The sequence below is a fragment of the Berghia stephanieae genome, chromosome 1 (genome assembly GCF_034508935.2).
Source record: "Berghia stephanieae isolate SIO BIC M18660-M18661 chromosome 1, UCSD_Bste_1.3, whole genome shotgun sequence".
In the NCBI taxonomy this organism is placed as follows: domain Eukaryota; kingdom Metazoa; phylum Mollusca; class Gastropoda; order Nudibranchia; family Aeolidiidae; genus Berghia; species Berghia stephanieae.
The window spans coordinates 101,641,339-101,663,509 of NC_088360.1; the positions used below are offsets into that span (position 1 = coordinate 101,641,339).

The 22,171-nt window shown below is 39.6% G+C and overlaps 2 protein-coding genes across 2 annotated transcripts in view; one reads left to right on the forward strand and one right to left on the reverse strand.

Moving 5' to 3' along the window:
- Positions 1-14,475: 14,475 nt before the first annotated feature.
- On the reverse strand, positions 14,476-16,697 carry LOC144961038 (uncharacterized). Its single transcript, XM_078894393.1, has 3 exons — positions 16,671-16,697; positions 16,224-16,406; positions 14,476-15,277 (listed from the first exon to the last, which is right to left on the reverse strand). The coding sequence occupies exons 1-3, from the start codon at positions 16,695-16,697 to the stop codon at positions 15,131-15,133; spliced, it is 357 nt and encodes a 118-aa protein (XP_078750519.1). The 3' UTR covers positions 14,476-15,130.
- LOC144962564 (DNA repair protein XRCC3-like) overlaps positions 16,650-22,171 on the forward strand; it is an 11,740-nt gene continuing 6,218 nt past the window's right edge. The window contains exons 1-3 of the mRNA XM_078895607.1: positions 16,650-17,119; positions 20,285-20,422; positions 20,943-21,032. Coding sequence (XP_078751733.1) covers positions 17,050-17,119; positions 20,285-20,422; positions 20,943-21,032 — 298 coding nt within the window. The 5' untranslated portion in view covers positions 16,650-17,049. The remainder of the gene's footprint in view (positions 17,120-20,284; positions 20,423-20,942; positions 21,033-22,171) is intronic.

Here is a 22,171-nt window from a genome sequence, read left to right on the forward strand (position 1 = left end):
CCATAATTTGTCACTGGTCGTCATCGCCTCTTGTGTGTGCGGGAAAGGTCGTGCCTTTCATTTCATTATTTGAAAAATAAATGAACAAGAATGGTGTGTTTTTATTAGGTAGGTAGATAATAATATTTAGCAGGTTCCACACCCAGACATACACGGATTGCCCGGACACGATGATAACGATGCCGACGACAATGGATGACGATGATGATGATGATGATGATGATTATCGTGTTTCTGTTTAAAAAATGAAATACTTTAGCAGGTTCCACCCCCACCCCCCACACGGATAGACCGGACCCGAAGATGATGATTGTGGTTTTGCTGGCTGTTACGGCTGTGATGAGGATGATGATAATGATGATGATGATGATGATGATGACGATGGCGCAGATGGTATTATTTGTTCGGTCGCTCAGTGGTACGGTGTCTCTTGTCACAAAATCAAGCCTTGTCAATGGCCGGATGAGTGACAGTGATTGTTGAAAATTGTGATCCAGACGTTAAGTCCGTGTGTCAGGCACTTGACTCAGGTGTGAATGTATTCTTATCTTATAAGCAATGACGGGTATTGTAAAGAGCTTTAATACAAAAAGACTCCAAACAGCGATCGGTACCTACTGTACGAAATGGATGTATGGTCGATATGTCGTGCCGGAGGAATAAATTAAATAAAATATTGTGAAGTTCATTGAGCATGGTAAATCCTTGGAAATGCGCTTTGAACTAATACACCTGCTAGACAACTCCGATTCCAATATAAACGACTGATTAATATTCCCATATATAAACTATAGTTAGCTGAAAATCTTTCTTTGTCGGGACTCCAAAAGTATGGAACGAATTAGACAAAGAAATCAAAGGGTCTTTTAGGAGCACTGATTGATTTTAGATTGATTATTACATTGAAATGTGTTGATATTTATTTTATCCATTATTATTAGGGTGGTGGTGGTGGTGGTGATGATGATGATCCCGCTGATATGATGGTGATGATAAATAAATTAAACATAATTCCCTTTATTCATCCCATAGGGAGATTCGTCTTTCGGGTCTATTCTAAGGGAAGACTGGAATAACCCAAGCGATAGCCGCAGTGCAGCGCCGCAAATTTAGTTAGGGCAAGGTGACTTGCTCAAGACCACTCAGCGGCGGGTGATCGAACTCGGTACCTTTCGGTGCCAACCAAAGACCGTACCGATGCCCCTGATGATGATGATGATGATGATGATGATGATGATGATGATGATGATGATGATGGAAACTAACAAAGAATACACAGGCATCTAAAATTGAAACATTCCATATTCAAAGCTAATGTTTTACTTTAAAAAATTGAGCTTTACAATATCCACTAAATGTGATCAAAGCGCTTTGTAAAGGGGTCCCCGGTCAACAGCAACATTTAATATGTAGGACGGGACATGCCGCCTGTTAGGCGATATTACAATTTTTCAGACAAAGACAACGCTGTTAACGGCCAGGTACTCATTTTACACCTGAGTACGGTGAGAGAATGTGAGTAAAGAGCCTTGTCCAAAGACTCAACTATGCACCGAGCGCGAGGCTCGAACCCAGGACTTTCCGATCCCAAAGCGGGTGTCATACCACTAGACCATTATAATGCACAAGAGCCATGGTCGACTAGAGTACTACCTATAGTTACGTCATGACTAGACCACATAGCCGCACTACTGTAGGAGTGTTCATTGATAGAGGGATGCGTGTGTGTCATAGAAATAGCCTTAGTGTGTGTGTGTGTGTGTGTATGTGTGTGTGTGTGTGTGTGTGTGTGTGATAGTCAAACTTTAGTAGGTTTAATGAAGTCTTGTCACACACGCGTGATACACCTATACGAATTTCCCTGCCACTGCCACCCAGACACACTAACATCTGACAAGGAGTGAGGGCTGTGGAAGAACCACAGACTACCGTGTGCAAACATTGGCGATTGGTATCGGATGGCAAACTGTGATCGTTTGAATTTGAAATGATTCGAAACACTCGTTACCCCTCCGCTCGCTCGAATCCTGATCGTCTCAAGCTCGTCTCACGTGTCAAGATCGTCTCAAGCTCACAACCCGCTTGATCGTTTACGATCGAGTGATCGTTTTACTAACTCGCTCTTCCGGCATTGAGATCGAGCACTGACTCGTGGCTTGGCGCTCGGTCGTCGATCGAGTAAAAGCGATCAAATAACCCAACACTACTTTTCATTCATTCATTGGAAGGAAGGGAGTCAGAGGTGGAAAAACTACACGCGTAGTGCACCCCCACCCAACCCTAAAAATAAACCTCCACATCAGGGATGTTAACAAATCCCTGGTGTCGGGGGTATTGAAATGGGTGGCTCCCTCCGTCAAGGAAGGCGGCCTCACCAGGGCCCTCGCCCCCTTCGCCAAGCCCGGCACCATCGTTGTCGGCAAACCCAGACGGGACGAGCTGGACTCGTATACCTACGTTCCGTCTGGAGAAGATAGATGGGGTAGAAATACCCCACTATCTAAAATTTGAGGTAGGTGGCGCCTTCCACCACGTAAAAGTGCACATTCCTGGGCGTGTGCCGGCATGCTCCACATGCTACAATGTGGGGCACCCTTTCTACTTGTGCCCTACTAGAGCACGGTATGCACCAGGAGTGAATTCAGCACGAAATCCCACTATCCCTCCTCCTTTTCCATCTTCATCTACTGGTTCTGTCACGCCTTCCGGCAACCCCCTGCCGGACGCACCATCCCAATCCCAAGAACCTTGGAACCAGGTAGTAAAAAAGGGAAAGAAACACACAACACAACACTCCAACACACAAAAAAAACACACCAAATACATCACTACTCACAAGCTACACCACTAAACCACAGACACCAAACGCAAACCCTCAAGACAACACTCCAAAAGATACCAACACAACAAAAACTGCACCAATGAAACAACTAGAACAAGAACCACACAACTCCCCATACACACCAAAACGAACATCATCCATGACAAATCTACACCAACACACCACACCAACACCATAATAATCCCTTTAGAAAGGGCAACATCACCCCCACCCCCATCCACACCCCCCAACCCCAATAACAAACCCAAAAACTCTCCCCCAAAAAATACAACCACACCATCGCCCTTCAAAGCACACACTTCACTCACACGATCACCACCTGGGGCTTGCCCAAGAGCACGAAAAAATCACAGAACACACTACCCAATATCTACACAAACACATGCATACACACCTCACCAAAGAAGCTCTTCCCTCAAGAGGAAGACTCCACCCATCCAAAACATCGAGAGGGAAAGGTCACTACCCAGACCACCACGACACATGGGAGACACACACCCCAATACTTAAACAAAACAATACACACACTAAACCCAGACATGCAGCCTACAGTCCACACATATATACCTACATACAAACGCAACTCTAGATACAACAAACACACCACCTCTAGAGAACAAGCAAAATCATACACTAAAAACAAACCATACAAAATAAAAACACCCTACAAAGAGGATGACCCCCCACCATTGACAATCATAACACTCAACATCAGAGGCATGAGACAGAAAATACAAGACATTAAAAATCTAATAAGGAAACAAAGACCAGACTTCTGACTGTTACAAGAAACGAACATACACGACAAATTCACAAATTCACACAAGAACGAACACTTCTCGAACTCAAACCAGAAGTTAAAAATATATTTTGGACAATCGACAAGAAAAAAAGAAACTGTAGAGGAGTAGCCATAATAAAAATCTCCGACAATTGGACTGTTACCCAACACGACCATGACAACACAGGACGAATAGGGAAAATAGACGTGACTCAAGACAGCTACAAATTCCAAATTTACAACATCTACGGACCTGCCTCAAGAACAGACGAAAAAAAGACAACGTTTTTAGACTTAGAGAAAAGAATGGAAATAAACTCATCAACACCCATCATCCTAGCAGGGGATTTCAATAACACACTACACCCCCGCGACACAACTCACCATAGAACACAACAAACAGTCATAGACAAACAAATACTACAACGAATTTTAGAAAAACACAATCTAACAGATACATACAGAGAAACATTCCCACTCGGGAAAGAAACCACCTTTAAATCATTCGCAAACACAGGATCCAGACTCGACAAAATATACATATCCAAAACAACCCCAATAACAGAAATTAAACACCTAGAGAACACACTAGACTACACAGACCACAAAGCTGTCTACGCCCAGTACGGCACCCAAATTACAAGACCCAAACAAAAAAGTGCCTACTGGAAATTCAACAACAGTCTCCTGCAGGACCATTATTACATACAATACATGACCGACATCATATTAGACTATACGGACAACATACCAAATGACAACATCCGAGAATGGTGGGACACCCTCAAACAGACCATACAAACGCTAACACAAATGATAGGGAGAAAAGTACAAGACAAAACCAACAGAAAGGAAACAAAGTACAAAACAATCATCAACATAGACAGGGCGCGTGACAACAAAACAGAAATACAAACACAACCACATGTTACTAAAGCAATAGAAAAACTGAAAGAAATTGAACAAAGAAAATTCAGAGGCCACAAAGTAAGAAGCACATACAAAACACGCAACGACTACACTGATTTAAACGACACAATAGCACGAATAGAAAACGAACTACACAATAGACGACATATAGACAAAATCAGAACAACAGATGGGCAAATAACAAAAAACGAGACAGAAATCCTTGAGACCTTCTACAATTTTTACAAACAACTATACACAAGTGGCGAAATATCAACAGATATACAAGACCACTACACCGATTATACAAAGAAGTTGACAGACGAACAGAAAGAACAATTAGATACAGAGATCACAATAGAAGACCTACAACACAGCCTAGAGAACATGAACACAAACAAATCCCCAGGCCCCGATGGACTAACAGTAGAATTCTACAAAAGTTTCTTCCCTCTCCTTAAAAAACCCCTCCTAGAACTGACTAAAGAAATACACAAAGAAGGACAATTAACGAACAGCCAAAAGATATCATACATAACCCTCATACCCAAAGAAAGCAACACAACAGACGTCAAACAATACAGACCCATATCCCTCCTAAACACCGACTACAAAATTATAGCGAAAACTTTAAGCAACAAAATCAAAATTCACCTACCCCAACTGATAGACAAAGAACAAACATGTAGCATAAAAAAACAGAACAATAGAACAACACACAAACTTCATCAGAGACCTTATAGGATACGTAAAACAGACACACACACACGCATACATTTTGTCCATCGATCAAGAGAAAGCTTTCGATAGATTAGAACACAGTTTCTTACACAAAATATTAGAACACAACAACATAGGCCCTTATTACAGAAGATGGATAAAAATACTATACAACAACCCCTCCAGCTGTGTAATAGTCAATCAAAAAGTATCTGATCCCTTCAAAATCGGTCGGTCAGTACGACAGGGTTGCCCTCTCTCGGCCCAACTATACATCTTATGTCTCGAAACCGTTTTGGAAAAAATTAGGAGAAACCCGAAAATTAAAGGCACCAGAATTCCCGGAAAAGCCAACAAAAAACTCATCGCGTATGCCGATGATGCAACCCTAATTCCGAGTGATATACCTAGCATACACAAAATTTTAGAAACTTTCAAAAATTTCGGCCTCGCTAGTGGTGCCAAACTAAATATTAAAAAGACCAAAATCATGAATCTCGGTCCCGAACCCTTAGAAACCGAAAAAGCCCAGATACCCGACATGCAATGGGTTAACCAAATTAAAATCCTCGGAATAACGTACTGTCAAAGACACACGACACCGAAACACATCTGGAGTGGAATTGTACACAATATAGACAAGAAACTACATTCATACACATACATCAAAGCCAATATATTCGATAGAACCAGGATAGTGAACACCTACATTATTCCAAAAATCTTATACTACATCAAAATCTTCAAACCTCCGTTCACCACAATAAAGAAATTAGAAAGACGCATAGACACATTTATACTACAAGACGCAAAACCCATTCCACACGAAATACTCACACTTCCCACAGAATCAGGCGGCACAGGACTAAAATGTATTAAAAGAACCTTAGACACAACTAGGATCAGATATATAGACAAAATAATACAAGAATCGACAGGAAATAAATTCGGGTCATACTACTTAGGGACACGACTAACACAATTTAAAAAGATCGACCACACACTCCCCCATTTCGGAGGTAAGACACTCCCTCCTTTTTACAAAGAATGCGTAGGACTAGTAAACAAATACCCAGACACAATAAATAAACAATTAGACAGTAAACAGATATACAGAACAATAAACACACCAAACAAACGCAGAGAACAAGACCTAATGCACGCATCAGGACTAACATTAGATAACATGAGAGTGGCCTCAGAAAACTTACATAACCATGATACTTCTAGATACAGTAAGCATATAACATACAGACTGATGTTCAACGCCTTACCAACAAACAACACGCCCAGATGCGCCTTATGCCGAGCGCTTTGTCCAACACAAAATGTACACATTTTCACAAACTGCATTAAAACAAAAACACTGATTAGAGCCACAATAAACACAATACAAAAAACAATACGACAACCCATACATACAGAAATAGCATTTAGACATAATATCATCCCCAAAACTGACAATGCAACACATGAAATAAACATACACATCCTAGCAGCAGCAAGACAAGCGATTTGGACTGCATGGATGGGTCAAGTACACAGACAAAACACCACTAATACCGACATCTCATTAATATTTCTTAACATAATACAAAAGAAATACAAAAACGATTTAGATAAAGAGAGAGAAACAAGATGGAACAAATATACCGACCTAATAGCACAATTCAGATAGATGACCTTCCACCGAGACATTTCAACTCTCTGCACCACACCCACAACCTGACCCTACCCCTCCCCTCCGCCCCCCCCCCCCCCCCTAGCTAGCTTTACAAACTTTATTTATACATATATTATTTACACCTCTATTATCGATCATTTACCTGACTGATCACTTACTATTATATATTCCTTTCCCTAGTATTTAGTTATTCCTCCTTCCCTTACTTTTGCTGTAGTATTATCCTTTTCTATATTAACTTCCCCTTTCGCCCCTCTACCACACTGATATAGCAATAACTTTTTCACCAACTTCACTGCCAAACAACCTAGTTACAAACAACGAGGTGCGTCCATGTCTATTCTTACCCCCCCCCCCCCCCCCTTTCTCTCTCAGCATTGATAATGATACACAACCCGATGAATCGATCATCCTTCTCCTAACTCTTCGGCCTCCGGAATAATATAATCAGAACCATTCTGTATATAACTAATTCTACCTTTTCCTTTGTTTCTACCCCATCCCCCCCCCCCTCCCCCACACAGTACATCCAATCCTACCCCACATCTAGATAGATAATACAGACAGCCCCCTTCCCATCACCCTGATACAAACGGAGACGGAAAAGAATACCAACATAAACGACAGAAGATCTCGCCAAGGAAAAATGCAGAGTACCACCCTTTTTGTATTTTTATTTATCTGATTGCAAAACCATAGCTAGAGTAGAGAACACAGACCCTATTTCGGCTCTAAAAGATCATGTGGCAGATAAAACCATCTAATAATTAATGATACTAATACTAACATACAAAACAACACCCCCCCCCCCCCCCACCTAAAAATTCCTACTTATACTAAACTCAACAAAATAACAATAACAAACCTCCAAGGAAAGGACGTGACACAAGTGTTTAGTAAGATATAATCCCCCCTTTTTTTTTTTTTTTTTTTTTTTTTTTTTTTTTTTTTTTTTTTTTTTTTTTTCCGATGCGGCCCCGGCGAACTCGGCGCAACGGCCCACGGCAGAGACGGCGCGGGGTAATGTGTGTGCCGCGCAGCATGCCGGAGGGGTCTAGTCCCGCCCAACCCGCCTGAAGCGCGGCTGAAACAATTGCGCTGCGGCGTCTAGACTGCCGTGGACCACATGTATGCAGATGAGATCAGTCGGGGCCGACTCGGAAAGAAGAATATTTACAATATTTATAATATTAAAACGTACACCTTGTACACCCACAGTCACAACTGCCCCCCCCCCCCCCCCCCCCCCACGATTCTAACCTTATCGAAAAATTAACTATATTCATAGAATAATAAAATAACCAATGCTGCATAGGGAAAGACCACGTGCACAGTAGTTGAAGCAGCGAATGACGCTCGGCTAGAGAGCGGGAAAGTGGGTGGCCACCCTTGGACTCCTAAGGGAGCAAGGGAATAGGTTACTAACAAATTAATCAAAAGTTTTCCTTTTAAAAGCATAACCACCTTCATCACCAGTTCCAATCTACTCCCATAATTTAGCAATAGCCCAAGAACATCAACCGACCACAACAATTAATAAACCCACAAGACGTTTGACCCGTGTATTCACCATCCCAACAACAGAAGCAATTCAGAAACCTCCCCCCCCCCCCCCCCCCCCATCCAACCTAAAACCTAAACCTAAACTCATTTCCACAATAACCCCATATTACAGAAGTTCGAATATTCCGATCAGCTGATAGGCTGCAGCCTTTCAACTCCCACCAATCAAAACCCTCAGAATCCAACACCCCCCCCCCCCCCCCCCCTACTAAACCTCTGTCAGTCCCAGACAATCTATCTAAACAACATTACAAACAGCCCTGAATCATCAATAAACCGATTGGTACAGGATCTCTGTCATCCACCAATCGCAACACATTTTATCTACTCTCCACATCCAACCATGAACAGCTATTTAATTGTTAATTTAAATCATCTAAAAAAAAAAAACAAAAAAAAAAAAAAAAACAAAAAAAAAATTTATTACAACCCACCAACCCAATATAACCTCTAACTGACCAACTGCCCAATTAACCCCCCCACCCTCCATGAACGCGTTAGGCAACATTAATATTTCAACCATTATTTCATTTATATATAAAAAAAAAAAAAAAAAAAAAAAAAAAAAAAAAAAAAAAAAAAAAAAAATTATATTATTATCGTAACGTACGATACAGAAGCAGTTAATGCCAAAGCCTTCCTACTGCTACTACTACTAAACACATAATAATTAACCTAACAAATACAATTTTTACTAATTAAGAGGGTCATTAGATAGTATGGCCTGGGTCTAAAAAAAAAAAAAAAAAAAAAAAAAAAAAAAAAAAAAAAAAAAAAAATTCATTCATTGATCCATTCATTGCTACATAGTGCTGGGTCGAGTTTGAAACGATCAAATCGAGCGGGTTTTCGATCGAGTCCTCTAAAATCGAGTCGGTTTCGGGCGGGTTTCGAGTCAGTGACGTCATCGAGCAGTGATTCGTTTGAAAAAAAAAAACACGAGTAACTTGTTTGCCACAGGAAACTTCACATACCCCTCCCTCTCTTATGTCTGTGGCTGGCTTGACTGCAGTCTGCAGCTGGTTATGATGGGGGCTGCCAGATGGCCAAGTTCAAAATTGGTTACTAAGAAACGCTTTTTTATTATTATTCATTTTTAAAAAAATCTTTTATTTAAAAAAAATGAAAAGATAAGTTTATCCAACTGTAGTCGATTGTTTTGTTAATCAAAACAAATGAGTTTTTCAAGGGAGTCAGAATGCTTGTGGTGTTTGGCTATTTGGGGTCTATTTGACTACTTGGGCAAGAAGAAATCTGGCTGTCTGGCAGCCTTGATTATGATCGTTCGTCGCATCACACACACACACACACACACACACACACACACACACACACACGCCATCAAACAGTTGTTGATAGTGAAGGGTTGAGACCTCCCCCCCCCCCCTCCCACCACCATCATCCCGCTGTCACCTTAACATTTCATATTTATGTCGCGCCAAAAGTTGTCGGCCGCCCCCACCTCCCATAATTTGTCACTGGTCGTCATCGCCTCTTGTGTGTGCGGGAAAGGTCGTGCCTTTCATTTCATTATTTGAAAAATAAATGAACAAGGATGGTGTGTTTTTATTAGGTAGGTAGATAATAATAATATTTAGCAGGTTCCACACCCAGACACCCACGGATTGCCCGGACACGATGATAACGATGCCGACGACAATGGATGACGATGATGATGATGATGATGATGATGATTCTCGTGTTTCTGTTTAAAAAATGAAATACTTTAGCAGGTTCCACCCCACCCCCCACACGGATAGACCGGACCCGAAGATGATGATTGTGGTTTTGCTGGCTGTTACGGCTGTGATGAGGATGATGATAATGATGATGATGATGATGATGACGATGGCGCAGATGGTGATTATTTGTTCGGTCGCTCAGTGGTACGGTGTCTCTTGTCACAAAATCAAGCCTTGTCAATGGCCGGATGAGTGACAGTGATTGTTAAAAATTGTGATCCAGACGTTAAGTCCGTGTGTCAGGCACTTGACTCAGGTGTGAATGTATTCTTATCTTATAAGCAATGACGGGTATTGTAAAGAGCTTTAATACAAAAGACTCCAAACAGCGATCGGTACCTACTGTACGAAATGGATGTATGGTCGATATGGCGTGCCGGAGGAATAAATTAAATTAAATATTGTGAAGTTCATTGAGCATGGTAAATCCTTGGAAATGCGCTTTGAACTAATACACCTGCTAGACAACTCCGATTCCAATATAAACGACTGATTAATATTCCCATATATAAACTATAGTTAGCTGAAAATCTTTCTTTGTCGGGACTCCAAAAGTATGGAACGAATTAGACAAAGAAATCAAAGGATCTTTTAGGAGCACTGATTGATTTTAGATTGATTATTACATTGAAATGTGTTGATATTTATTTTATCCATTATTATTAGGGTGGTGGTGGTGGTGGTGGTGATGATGATGATCCCGCTGATATGATGGTGATGATAAATAAATTAAACATAATTCCCTTTATTCATCCCATAGGGGAGATTTGTCTTTCGGGTCTATTCTAAGGGAAGACTGGAATAACCCAAGGGATAGCCGCAGTGCAGCGCCGCAAATTTAGTTAGGGCAAGGTGACTTGCTCAAGACCACTCAGCGGCGGGTGATCGAACTCGGTACCTTTCGGGTGCCAACCAAAGACCGTACCGCTGCCCCTGATGATGATGATGATGATGATGATGATGATGATGATGATGATGATGATGATGATGATGATGATGGGAACTAACAAAGAATACACAGGCATCTAAAATTGAAACATTCCATATTCAAAGCTAATGTTTTACTTTAAAAAATTGAGCTTTACAATATCCACTAAATGTGATCAAAGCGCTTTGTAAAGGGGTCCCCGGTCAACAGCAACATTTAATATGAAGGACGGGACATGCCGCCTGTTAGGCGATATTACAATTTTTCAGACAAAGACAACGCTGTTAACGGCCAGGTACTCATTTTACACCTGAGTACGGTGAGAGAATGTGAGTAAAGAGCCTTGTCCAAAGACTCAACTATGCACCGAGCGCGAGGCTTGAACCCAGGACTTTCCGATCCCAAAGCGGGTGTCATACCACTAGACCATTATAATGCACGAGACCCATGGTCGACTAGAGTACTACCTATAGTTACGTCATGACTAGACCACATAGCCGCACTACTGTAGGAGTGTTCATTGATAGAGGGATGCGTGTGTGTCATAGAAATAGCCTTAGTGTGTGTGTGTGTGTGTGTGTGTATGTGTGTGTGTGTGTGTGATAGTCAAACTTTAGTAGGTTTAATGAAGTCTTGTCACACACGCGTGATACACCGATTTTCCCTGCCACTGCCACCCAGACACACTAACATCTGACAAGGAGTGAGGGCTGTGGAAGAACCACAGACTACCGTGTGCAAACATTGGCGATTGGTATCGGATGGCAAACTGTGATCGTTTGAATTTGAAATGATTCGAAACACTCGTTACCCCTCCGCTCGCTCGAATCCTGATCGTCTCAAGCTCGTCTCACGTGTCAAGATCGTCTCAAGCTCACAACCCGCCTGATCGTTTTACGATCGAGTGATCGTTTTACTAACTCGCTCTTCCGGCATTGAGATCGAGCACTGACTCGTGGCTTGGCGCTCGGTCGTCGATCGAGTAAAAGCGATCAAATAACCCAACACTACTACACGCCTACAAACCTTCTAAATCAAGTGTATGACACAGGAAAAATGCCAACTGATATGAAACGATCCATTTTTATAGCACTACCAAAAAAGCCAGGGGCAGTTGATTGTGAACAACACAGAACTATTAGCCTAATGAGCCACCTCACAAAAATTCTTTTGAAGATAATTTTACTAAGAATAAGAAATAAAATACGACCTGAAATTGGGGAGATGCAATTTGGTTTTGTTGAGGACAAGGGTACCAGAAATGGAATATTCACATTATCAATGCTGATGGAAAGATGTATTGAAGTAAATAAAGATCTGTATATGTGTTTCATCGACTATTCAAAAGCCTTTGATAAAGTACAACACGAAAAACTATTCAAAATTCTATCATCCTTGGACATTGATGGTAAAGATTTAAGAATATTACGGAATTTGTACTGGGAACAAGAAGCAGCAATGCGTGTTGACAATGAACTAAGCAGTTTTACACCTATTAGAAGAGGAGTTAGGCAGGGGTGTGTTTTGTCTCCAGATTTATTCAACCTCTATAGTGAAATGATATTAAGAGATATCGAACATAAGAAGGGGGTGTGTATTGGAGGAAAGAATGTAACAAATCTGAGGTATGCAGATGATACGGTTCTACTGGCAGAATCTGAACATGAACTACAAGAATTACTGGATGTTGTAGTCAGGAGTAGTGAAAATATGGGACTGGAACTGAATATATCTAAAACAGAATGTATGACGGTATCTAAAAATAATAACCCACCAGCCTGTGTAATAACAAGCAGAGGACAAACAATACAACAAGTTGAATGTTTCAAATATTTAGGCTTCAATGTAACATCCAATGGAAAATCAGATTGTGAAATAAAGAAAAGAATAGGTATGGCGAAGAATGCATTCAACCAGCTGCATACAATTATGAAAAACAGGAATATTAGCATGAAAACAAAAATCAAAGTCCTGGATTGCTATGTACTGTCTGTGCTGCTATATGGTTGTGAGAGCTGGACCATAAACAAGACCATGGTTAAAAGACTGGAGGCAGTGGAAATGTGGTTTTACAGAAGAATGATGAGGGTGTCATGGATGGAAAGGAAAAGAAATGAAGAAATTTTAGAAATGGCAAACAGAAAAAGATCACTGATAACAAAAATCATCAAACGCCAAATGGAATTTTTAGGACACATTATCCGCCACCCTGGTTTGGAAATACTCGCCTTGACTGGAAAGATGAATGGAAAAAGAATAAGAGGAAGACAAAGAATAACGTATTTGAAAGGGATAAGAACTTGGACAGATGAAGCTGAGAAAGGTGGCGCTGCTTTAATAGAATTGGCAAGAGATAGATCAGCTTGGCGGAAGATGACCTCCGACGTCTGCTTCAGATATGGAACTACATGAGACTACACGCCTATAGAATACGATACAAAAGAATGATCTGTTCCATTGTTCCTGAATAAAGACTTCATCATTATACATACTGGCCTTTGTTGTTTGATCGCCTCCACTACCCTGGAGTGGATGGGCTAGGACTCGGGTAGACTATGGTGTCTCCGGACTTGACTGTGGTGTGTGCTCTTCGCTCATGAAATCAACTCCCTACTTCTACTTCTGACACATGAAGTCATGCTACTACTATCACTAACAGTAGTACTAAACTGTCACTTCATTGTCTCGATCTATCTTCCTCACTTGAGCACCACCGCTGCAGTTACAGTCTGGAACTCTTAAGTCGACCCCGGACCGAATCCATTCACTCCCACCACGGCCTCTACACTCTGCCAATACTACCACTACCACTCGCCGGCATCAACTACCCGGTTGTCTCCATCAGTAACACACTCGCCGGCATCAACTACCCGGTTGTCTGACTTTATTACACACAATTTTGTACAATGACCTTATCCGAGACAGACCCTGGATCATGTTTAGAAATAAAATTTATCACACCATTTGGACTTAGACCAACAAGAGCTTTAACAGAATTCATGGACCTATAAGAAGAATAAGTTAACCGTTGTTTATCCATTTCTTTAGGAATAGCAATTTGGTCATCTGTACAATCAATGATCATTCTGCAATTTGGAAATCTTAAAAATGATGATGGAGCTGATAGTTTATTTTTATGTCTAGAAGGGCATGTAACCTTCATAACATTTTCAAAGAGAAGCGTATGGCTTATGTAAAACATGAATAAAAGTTTGTATAATATTTGTTATAGTACTTTCACTAACGCTAAACAATTGTGAAATATGAAGGTTAGCGTAGTTCTGTCTAAGTTTTATAAGTGTAATAATGAAAATTTGGTCTTTTAATGCAACTGTCTCTTCTTGAACTTCCCATCTACTATAATAAATAATGTTACCTCTAAAGCACTCAACATATTGAACAATAATATTAAATATTTTAAAAGAATGTACACCTGTCTCCATTCGAAGAACTTTTTCTGTAAGGCTTGAAACAGTGTAAGTGCGTTGAATCTAACTTAGTTGGGTTTTTTAAAGCTAGCTATTTCCTTATTTTTGTCTGTAATTTTTTGTTCTTGAATTAAATTTGTTGTTCTATTTAAAATATCCTCTCTTGTTCTACAATCTGTTTTTTTTTAAAAGATGGAATCCTGTGATGATGGTGACGAGAGTTGAGATGATGATGAGGGAGAAGATAATGAGGATGATGATGAGGAGGAAAATAATGATGATGAGGAATCTGGTTTTTTTAAAGGTGGGACTTTGTGATGATGATGAAGAGAGTTGAGCTGATGATGATGATGATGATGATGATGATGATGATGATGATGATGATGATGATGATGATGATGATGGTGATGATGATGATGATGATGGTGGTGGTGGTGGTGGTGGTGGTGGTGGTGGTGGTAGTGGTGGTGGTGGTGGTGGTGGTGGACTTCTTGATGTTGGTGCCAATTGAGATGGGGTGGGAATTCCTTGTGTCACTTTTCTTTTCTTTCTTTCTGGCTCTGATGGAAACAATTTATTTTTATTTCTGTCAAACAATTCAGGGAGGTTGGCTTTGTCACCATCTCTGAAGTGACAAGAACACACTCTTGATGATGATGTTGGATCTTTTGTCCTTTCACCTGAAATGAAAAGATTTAAAAAAAAAAAAACAATAATTCTGTTGGGCATATTGGGTATATTATTTAATTTGATAAGTACTTTGTTTTAGACTATCTTGTTTGACACCAGCTCAATGCATGATAAATCAAAGGTGTGCAAGAGACTAGGTTACTGGTGGGTCTCTCGCCTGTCTTTTATGAAATCGCACATTCAGCAAAATGTCGCACTTCCTCATTACTTCTTTTGATGATTTTGACTAGGTATATATAAAAATAAGAATTCTTAAATTTACACAGTTAAAGTTGATCTTGGGGTTGAGTGTGGCAAGACTTGCGTTTTCTCTTTATTTCAGTCAGTACTGTACTGGACAGTGCGGTGATGGAAACTTTGGAGTGTCAACAATCGGGCACAGGTAAAGGAGAGAGGTCCCTGCCGCCATCTTGCTTTGTTCACACAGAGTTGCCACCTCGGCTGTCGGGGAGGGGAGGCATGGCAGAGAATCAGAGAAACTTTCCAAAAAAAAGAGGAAAGTATGTGTGTTTGTGTGTGTGTGTGTGTGTGTGTGTGAGAGAGAGAGAGAGAGAGAGAGAGATCTGCGTGAGGGGAGGGGGGGGGGGAGAGGTTGCGTTATTTTATTTATTTATTTTCATTTTGCCATAAAGGTATCGAGTTTAAAGTAAGATTTTAACAAATATTTTATTCTCTTTCTTCTTGTTCTCCTTTTAAAAAAATTATCACTTATCAGTAGAACTTAACTCTCATTCAGTTTATCAGCCTTAACATCAAAACGATTGAGATATCATTTTTGCTTCAACTTCAATAAAAACCTAGTTTGGAATGTATTTTTTTTATAATTTCGTGCAATTGTACACTTTAATCATAAAATATAGGTCTACGTAAGCTAGAACTTGACCTAGATCTGGACTACGAACTCTATCAAATGTTCGACGAGGCGTGCGTGCTTACCTGACTAAAGTGGTCCACTTTTTCTTCAATTTTTTGTCTGCCTGTCCATTTGGAAATCTGTAAAACTTGCAGGAGTGACTCTCTGACTGGTGTAGACAATCTGGTACAAAATACTGGACCATATTTAAGATAAAAATTGTTTTTTTGAGCGATTTTCCAATTATTCCTTGCCTGGACCAAGCACTGATTTTTTTTGTTTAGAGCCAGCCGATTCGTTGCTAGGCGGACGTGACGTCAGACTGTGGAATCCAATCCCCGCAGTCGCTTTGATTTGTCGGAGTGAAACAACGCGAGGGCCACGCCCCTTTATTATCTAATCAGACTTGGAGCAGTTCATTGCAGTACACAGCAAATGGAAACTGCTTATGGGAACTCTTCTCGATAAAAACATGTGAATCAGCTGCTTTTACTTTCGGTTCTATTTCTTGAGAATAGAAGCATTTTGACTTGATGCCTTAGAGCCGACGTATACATGTATATGCAGGCCTGACATCCGAGCGCACTTATGGGCCTATTTTAACTTTGTTGTAATGGGCAATATTTTGCGTCATATTTAAATATTTCTATTACAACATTGAGCCCATAATGAATTGGGTTATTGGACCTACAAATAAGTGCACGTCGCTTGGAGCCAAGTTCTATCAATCAAGTCTACAATTAATTTGAGAAAAATCATACTTTTCTTCAATTATTGGCAGATTCGCTTCTATTTATAATATTACTTGACGTGGGCTGAGAAATCTATAATTCTTTGAACTCTTACTTTCTTTGAGTTTGGGTTTTTCAATTTACTCGGTGAAATGAACCGTTGCTTTCGTGATAGATAATGAGTGTGTCTGATTACAATGTATGGAGCCAAGACGTGAACCCAATCATTACTGCCGCTTTAAAACGAGGTATATAGTACATGATATTTTCTTTCAGTTATGCTTATACTGTTTGCTGGACTTAACTCTTCTTGATTCTTAGCGCAGACTTTTGTTGTTTTTTTGTGTTTTTTTTTTTTGTTTTTGTTTTTTTGTCTTTTTAAAAAGTTAACAGGGACCTACTCTTCTTCCTTTTTCATCTGCGTTAGGACCAGATTGAGTTTACTTCCCCTCACCTACTCCGACAGAAATATCACAACTCAAAAAAACCTCTTTTGTCGGAAAAAGGTGCACCTACCTTTTGTACTTATTTAGCAATATTTAAAAAATGAAAGAAAAAATGGCAATACAAAACATCTGACCATTGTTTGCTGGATAATCAAGAAAATATTGGGCTATAGTTGCTGGGACATGGACAGAGCACAGGGGCGTACTGTCTTACAACACCGGGTGCCAATACACAGTCTTCTGCGGACCTGGATGCAGAGCCCAGCCTGTGACTGCACCGGCGACCAAGCAGGATGCAACGGCCTAAGCCTTCCCAACCGTGTCAGTGGTCAAAGCTCTGTTCCTTTACGTGGCGGGGGTCGTCTGGTTCCAATTACTCCCTGACAGGAGTTTTCTCCTACCTGCTAAGAGACTTGGTTCCCACTCTATGTGTCCAAAAAATTGTTTACTGGAACATTGAAAAATGTTTTAACACTGGACTTTTAATGTTAACAACAAGAGATGAAGTGAGTAGAAAAGTGCCAGAAGACAATAGAGAATAAGAATTTTCGCGGCGGTGGTGGGGTTTGAACCTATGACCTGATTGGTATGACAACTCCGCCTGGCCGGTGAGAGCGTGACTCTACTGTATGAGCTATCCACGAATACAATATTCGTATCAAACTCAGGTCATTCCTAGAGCTCTCTCTCACCGACTACTGGAGACCGCGGGTTCGCCACACAACCTGGCCAGCAGTTAAGCTTAATAGCCAATATTCTCAACAAAAACATATAATATAGAAACGATTGAGACATTGAGTATGCTCCGGTATATGGGGTGAATTTTTAATTCAGAAAAGTGAGTGGAGCAGGCACTGCACTTATGTTGGTAACAACAAGAGATGAAGTGAGTAGAAAAGTGCCAGAAGACAATAGAGAATAAAAATTTTCGCGGCGGTGGTGGGGTTTGAACTTGCGACCTTAATGGTACGACAACTCCGCCTGGCCGGTGAGAGCGTGACTCTACCGTATGAGCTATCCACGAACACAAAAATATTCGTATCAAACTCAGGTCATTCCTAGAGCTCTCTCTCACCGACTTCTGGAGACCGCGGGTTCGCCACAAAACCATCACGAAGTTACCTGGCCAGCAGTTAGAACCCTTAAAAGTGAGATAATGTTTGATCAAGTCTCAGGAGATTGAAAATTACAAACTGGACACACTGTCAGGCTGACTTATTTGTTGTTTTTTTCTTTGATTCAAGATTCTACAACAGTGGGGATTTTTTAATAATAAATAATAGATGGAAGGACTCTTATTTTCAAAACATTGGAGGTCTCTTATAGAGTATATGCACATCAAATAGATGCCCTCTAACCTTAATAACAAGTGCAATAAGAGCAAATCGCAATCATAAACCTATGCACAAACAAGAGAGAGCAGAAACCCACCCAGATGAATTAAATATGTTCTGCAAAGACCTTACCCAAACCATCAACGACACTTTTGTTAATTGCTAGAGATATTAATGTCAATGTATGTAAATGTGAAGGAGACAACTGCCTTGGAGCCCATTCAAAAAGTGGTAGAAATGAAAATTAAGAGCATCTTGTAGATTTTTGTGAGGAAAGAAAATTATTTGTCACAAGTGATGCCTCTAGAGCATGCCTACAGACACAAAACAATATGGGAGGTACAAAAGAGAAACAAAAATAAATATTTAATCGACAAATATAGCCAAATTGATTATATTTTTGGGCCAGCAAAGGCTTGTAAAAACAAATTTTGTAATTGAGTGGAACAAACACCAATGTCAAGGCAAACAGTGAGCCAAAAATTAATATTACGAACTTGGTTAATAGCACACAGTGCCGAGAGCAATACTAACGACTTCTTGATATGTTACTTGATAAGTTACATAATGATAACAGCCCAGCAAATGAATCATAGTCAAGTGTGCACAAAGCAAAACAAAAACAGCTACACAAAGAGAAGGTAAAACAACAAACATGCGAGCTCGTCACACTTATGACCCCATTACAGATCAACTGTCTTGTCAGAAAAAAGTGCTCAGAATTAGAATTCAAACAAGAGGGCAAACAGGGTGGATGCCAAAGAAACAAAATTTTACATCAAATAAGAGAAAGGTTTCGGAATGGAGAGCTAAAAAAAAATATGTATAACATCAACCAATGTAATAATGACCAAGCAATGGTCTGGCTGTTGAGTCAAAAAGGATTTAAAAATTGATAACTGATCCCAATGCAACAGTAGATTAAAAATCTCATTGTAATACAAAAACCAGGAAAAACAAAAGGTCCTCTGCAAAACATAGTCAAAGTGGATTTAGGCCTGAAAGAAGCATGGTAGACTGAACTACAGTGAAGGTTTGATCGCTTTTTGAATTAATACATTTTTTTTAAAATTCTGCAATTCATGCTATTTGGGGTATTATGGGACAGCGTGGCTCAGCAGTTTGGTCTTTGCTTCTTACCCGAAAGGTACCGAGTTCACTACCCACCGCATTGTGTGGCCTTGGGCAAGTCACCTAGCCTTTGCTCAATTTGCGGCGCTGTACTGCGGCTGACATCCCTTGGAATAGATCCTAAAAAAAAATTTCCCATTAGGGATGAATAAAGGGAATTTATTTTTTTTTTAAAGAAGTTGTAGGTTTGTTTTTATTGATTGATTTGTATTTTTACTATTTTATCAGCATACAGATGTTTCTCCAAGTCTTAGAATTTTTCACTCGGTTTCGCAACACAATGGAAAAATGTCTGTGCAACTTAAATTTTAAACCTCTTCTAACTCTGAAGACAATCTGTACTTTCTGAGTGGGTAAAAAATACAAAGAAACTTTTACATCCATTTGATATAATTATAATCAAAATACAAATTATGATTAACATTTAAATGTCTTTTTTGTCCATGATTTATTTATAATTTAAGTTCCAGAATAAATTAAAATTTGAATCTTCTTTTTTCAGCAAACCTGGCAAGTCACAAGAAAATTCTTTCCTTATCAGTTCCTGATCTAGAGAGACTCTCTGGATTAACAACCCAACAAGTTCTGTCCTTGAAAAATATAATTGCTTCAAAATTTATTCCTGTACAAAAGTGCAAAGGTAAGTTGTAATCCTGAGCAATAATTGTTTCTAACGTTGGCTCACGCCATGGCACAAGACCGAAGGGCTAGAGCTCAGCTGGTCATTGGTTCGGATAAGTAAGTAAGTCTTACATTGGCAATCAGTTTGTTGTATGACCCCTTCCATTATTCCAGGTATTGAAAATTATTTAACAAAGGTCTAGGGATCTAAAGTGACAAAGTTGATTATTTTTTTTAAGATTCATGTCTTAAAAGGGTGTTCTTTTCTATCAGAATAACAACCACTTGATGAAAGGAGCATTCAACTGGCAGATATTATCAAAAATATCTTTAATACAAACTTTCAAGCATAGTGGAAGTCTTGACTTGTGACCTAATTGTAAGATAAAAGTAAACATACGAATGAACAGAAATTAATTCTGAGTTTCACCAGTTTACTGTCCAAATTTCCATCAACTCTAATGAAAAAAAGATAAAGTGGGGAGCGGGGCGGGCCCTTTTACTACTGATCTTTATTTTGTTGTGTGTGTCTTTGAAAGCACTTGATATATTGAGAGGTACTGCACACAAATCACTACTACATTGGAAGCTCTCATCGGAATGTCAACATATTGACAACTGTTTAAGAGGTAAGTCAACTTTCCTGTATGCTAATTGTCATTTTTTTTTTTTTTTTAAATAATACAACAGTTTTTATAAGATAATATTTTTTGTAATTCCTTACATAAACAAGAGATGAAGTTGTTAATTAACATCATCCAATATATCTCTAAGGCGAGCAGATATGGACAAGCACAATCGAAGCCAGTAATTGGAATGTCACTTAATTAGAACGATCTGTCTGTGACAGAATTTTAAAAATATAATTTCTACTGGTTATTGAAATGCATGCCGGTTACTGGGTGGAGTTCCTGACCTCCCATAGTGGGCAGGGAGGCGCTTACTGTGTCTTCTATCCCCTAAATCTATTGCCTTGGAACGAGATTACTTAGTTTTGTCCTGACCCTGACCAGGGTCCTTGGCTGGGAGGGAAACAGTCGAATGTATAGTTATAGTTTTGGAAGATGATATTTTTCTCCTTTTAAATCATCTCTTTGTTATTTATTGTTAATATTATATTTTTAACATATGATTTGTAAATATTTGAGTATATTCCTCATTGTGGGATCTTATGCTGGTGTCTGGGTGAGACTTTTAGGTGATCTCAAATTAAGTACTTTGATAGTGTGCTCTTGTAATCTACATCTATTTGAAGCAATTCCCCTTTGTCTTACCTTGTCTTGGGTGCTTTAATTGTTATTCTACTATCCCATTTTCTTCCTTTTTACTGGCACTATATGACCTTAGTGTGTTGCAAGCGCTGTAAAACCCTTTAAAACAAACAAAACATGTCGGTTAATTGGAACAATTTGAGACATTCAACAGATGTTTTAAGAATAATTTTCTTTCCATGTAATCAAAAGTATAAATATTCCAATTGAGATGAACAAGACTGGAATCATCCCTAGCCTTCAAATGAATATATGGTCTGTTGATTAACAATGGCACCATTTATTCCCCTTTAAATCGTAATATGTTAAACTTTACCCATTTGATGGTTTTGAGGAACAACGTATTAATGAGAGCACATGTAATGATGCAATTTGCTCTAGTACAGGCACACTTAGTTGATAAAAATTATTACAGTTTAATAATTTATGGTTGAAGAGGATTCATTCGTTTTCATTTCATTTGGCCTGTTTTGGAGATAAAATTGTTGCTATAAGAT

What these genes read in the sequence shown, in the direction of transcription:
- LOC144961038 (XM_078894393.1), bottom strand. Translation starts at nt 16,697, where the DNA reads ATGTATACGTCGGCTCTAAGGCATCAA. An exon ending in CGTCGGCTCTAAGGCATCAA is followed by an intron (nt 16,407 to 16,670) that starts GTCAAAATGCTT and finishes AAAAAAAATCAG; the next exon opens with TGCTTGGTCCAGGCAAGGAA. An exon ending in AAGTGGACCACTTTAGTCAG is followed by an intron (nt 15,278 to 16,223) that starts GTAAGCACGCAC and finishes TTTTCATTTCAG; the next exon opens with GTGAAAGGACAAAAGATCCA.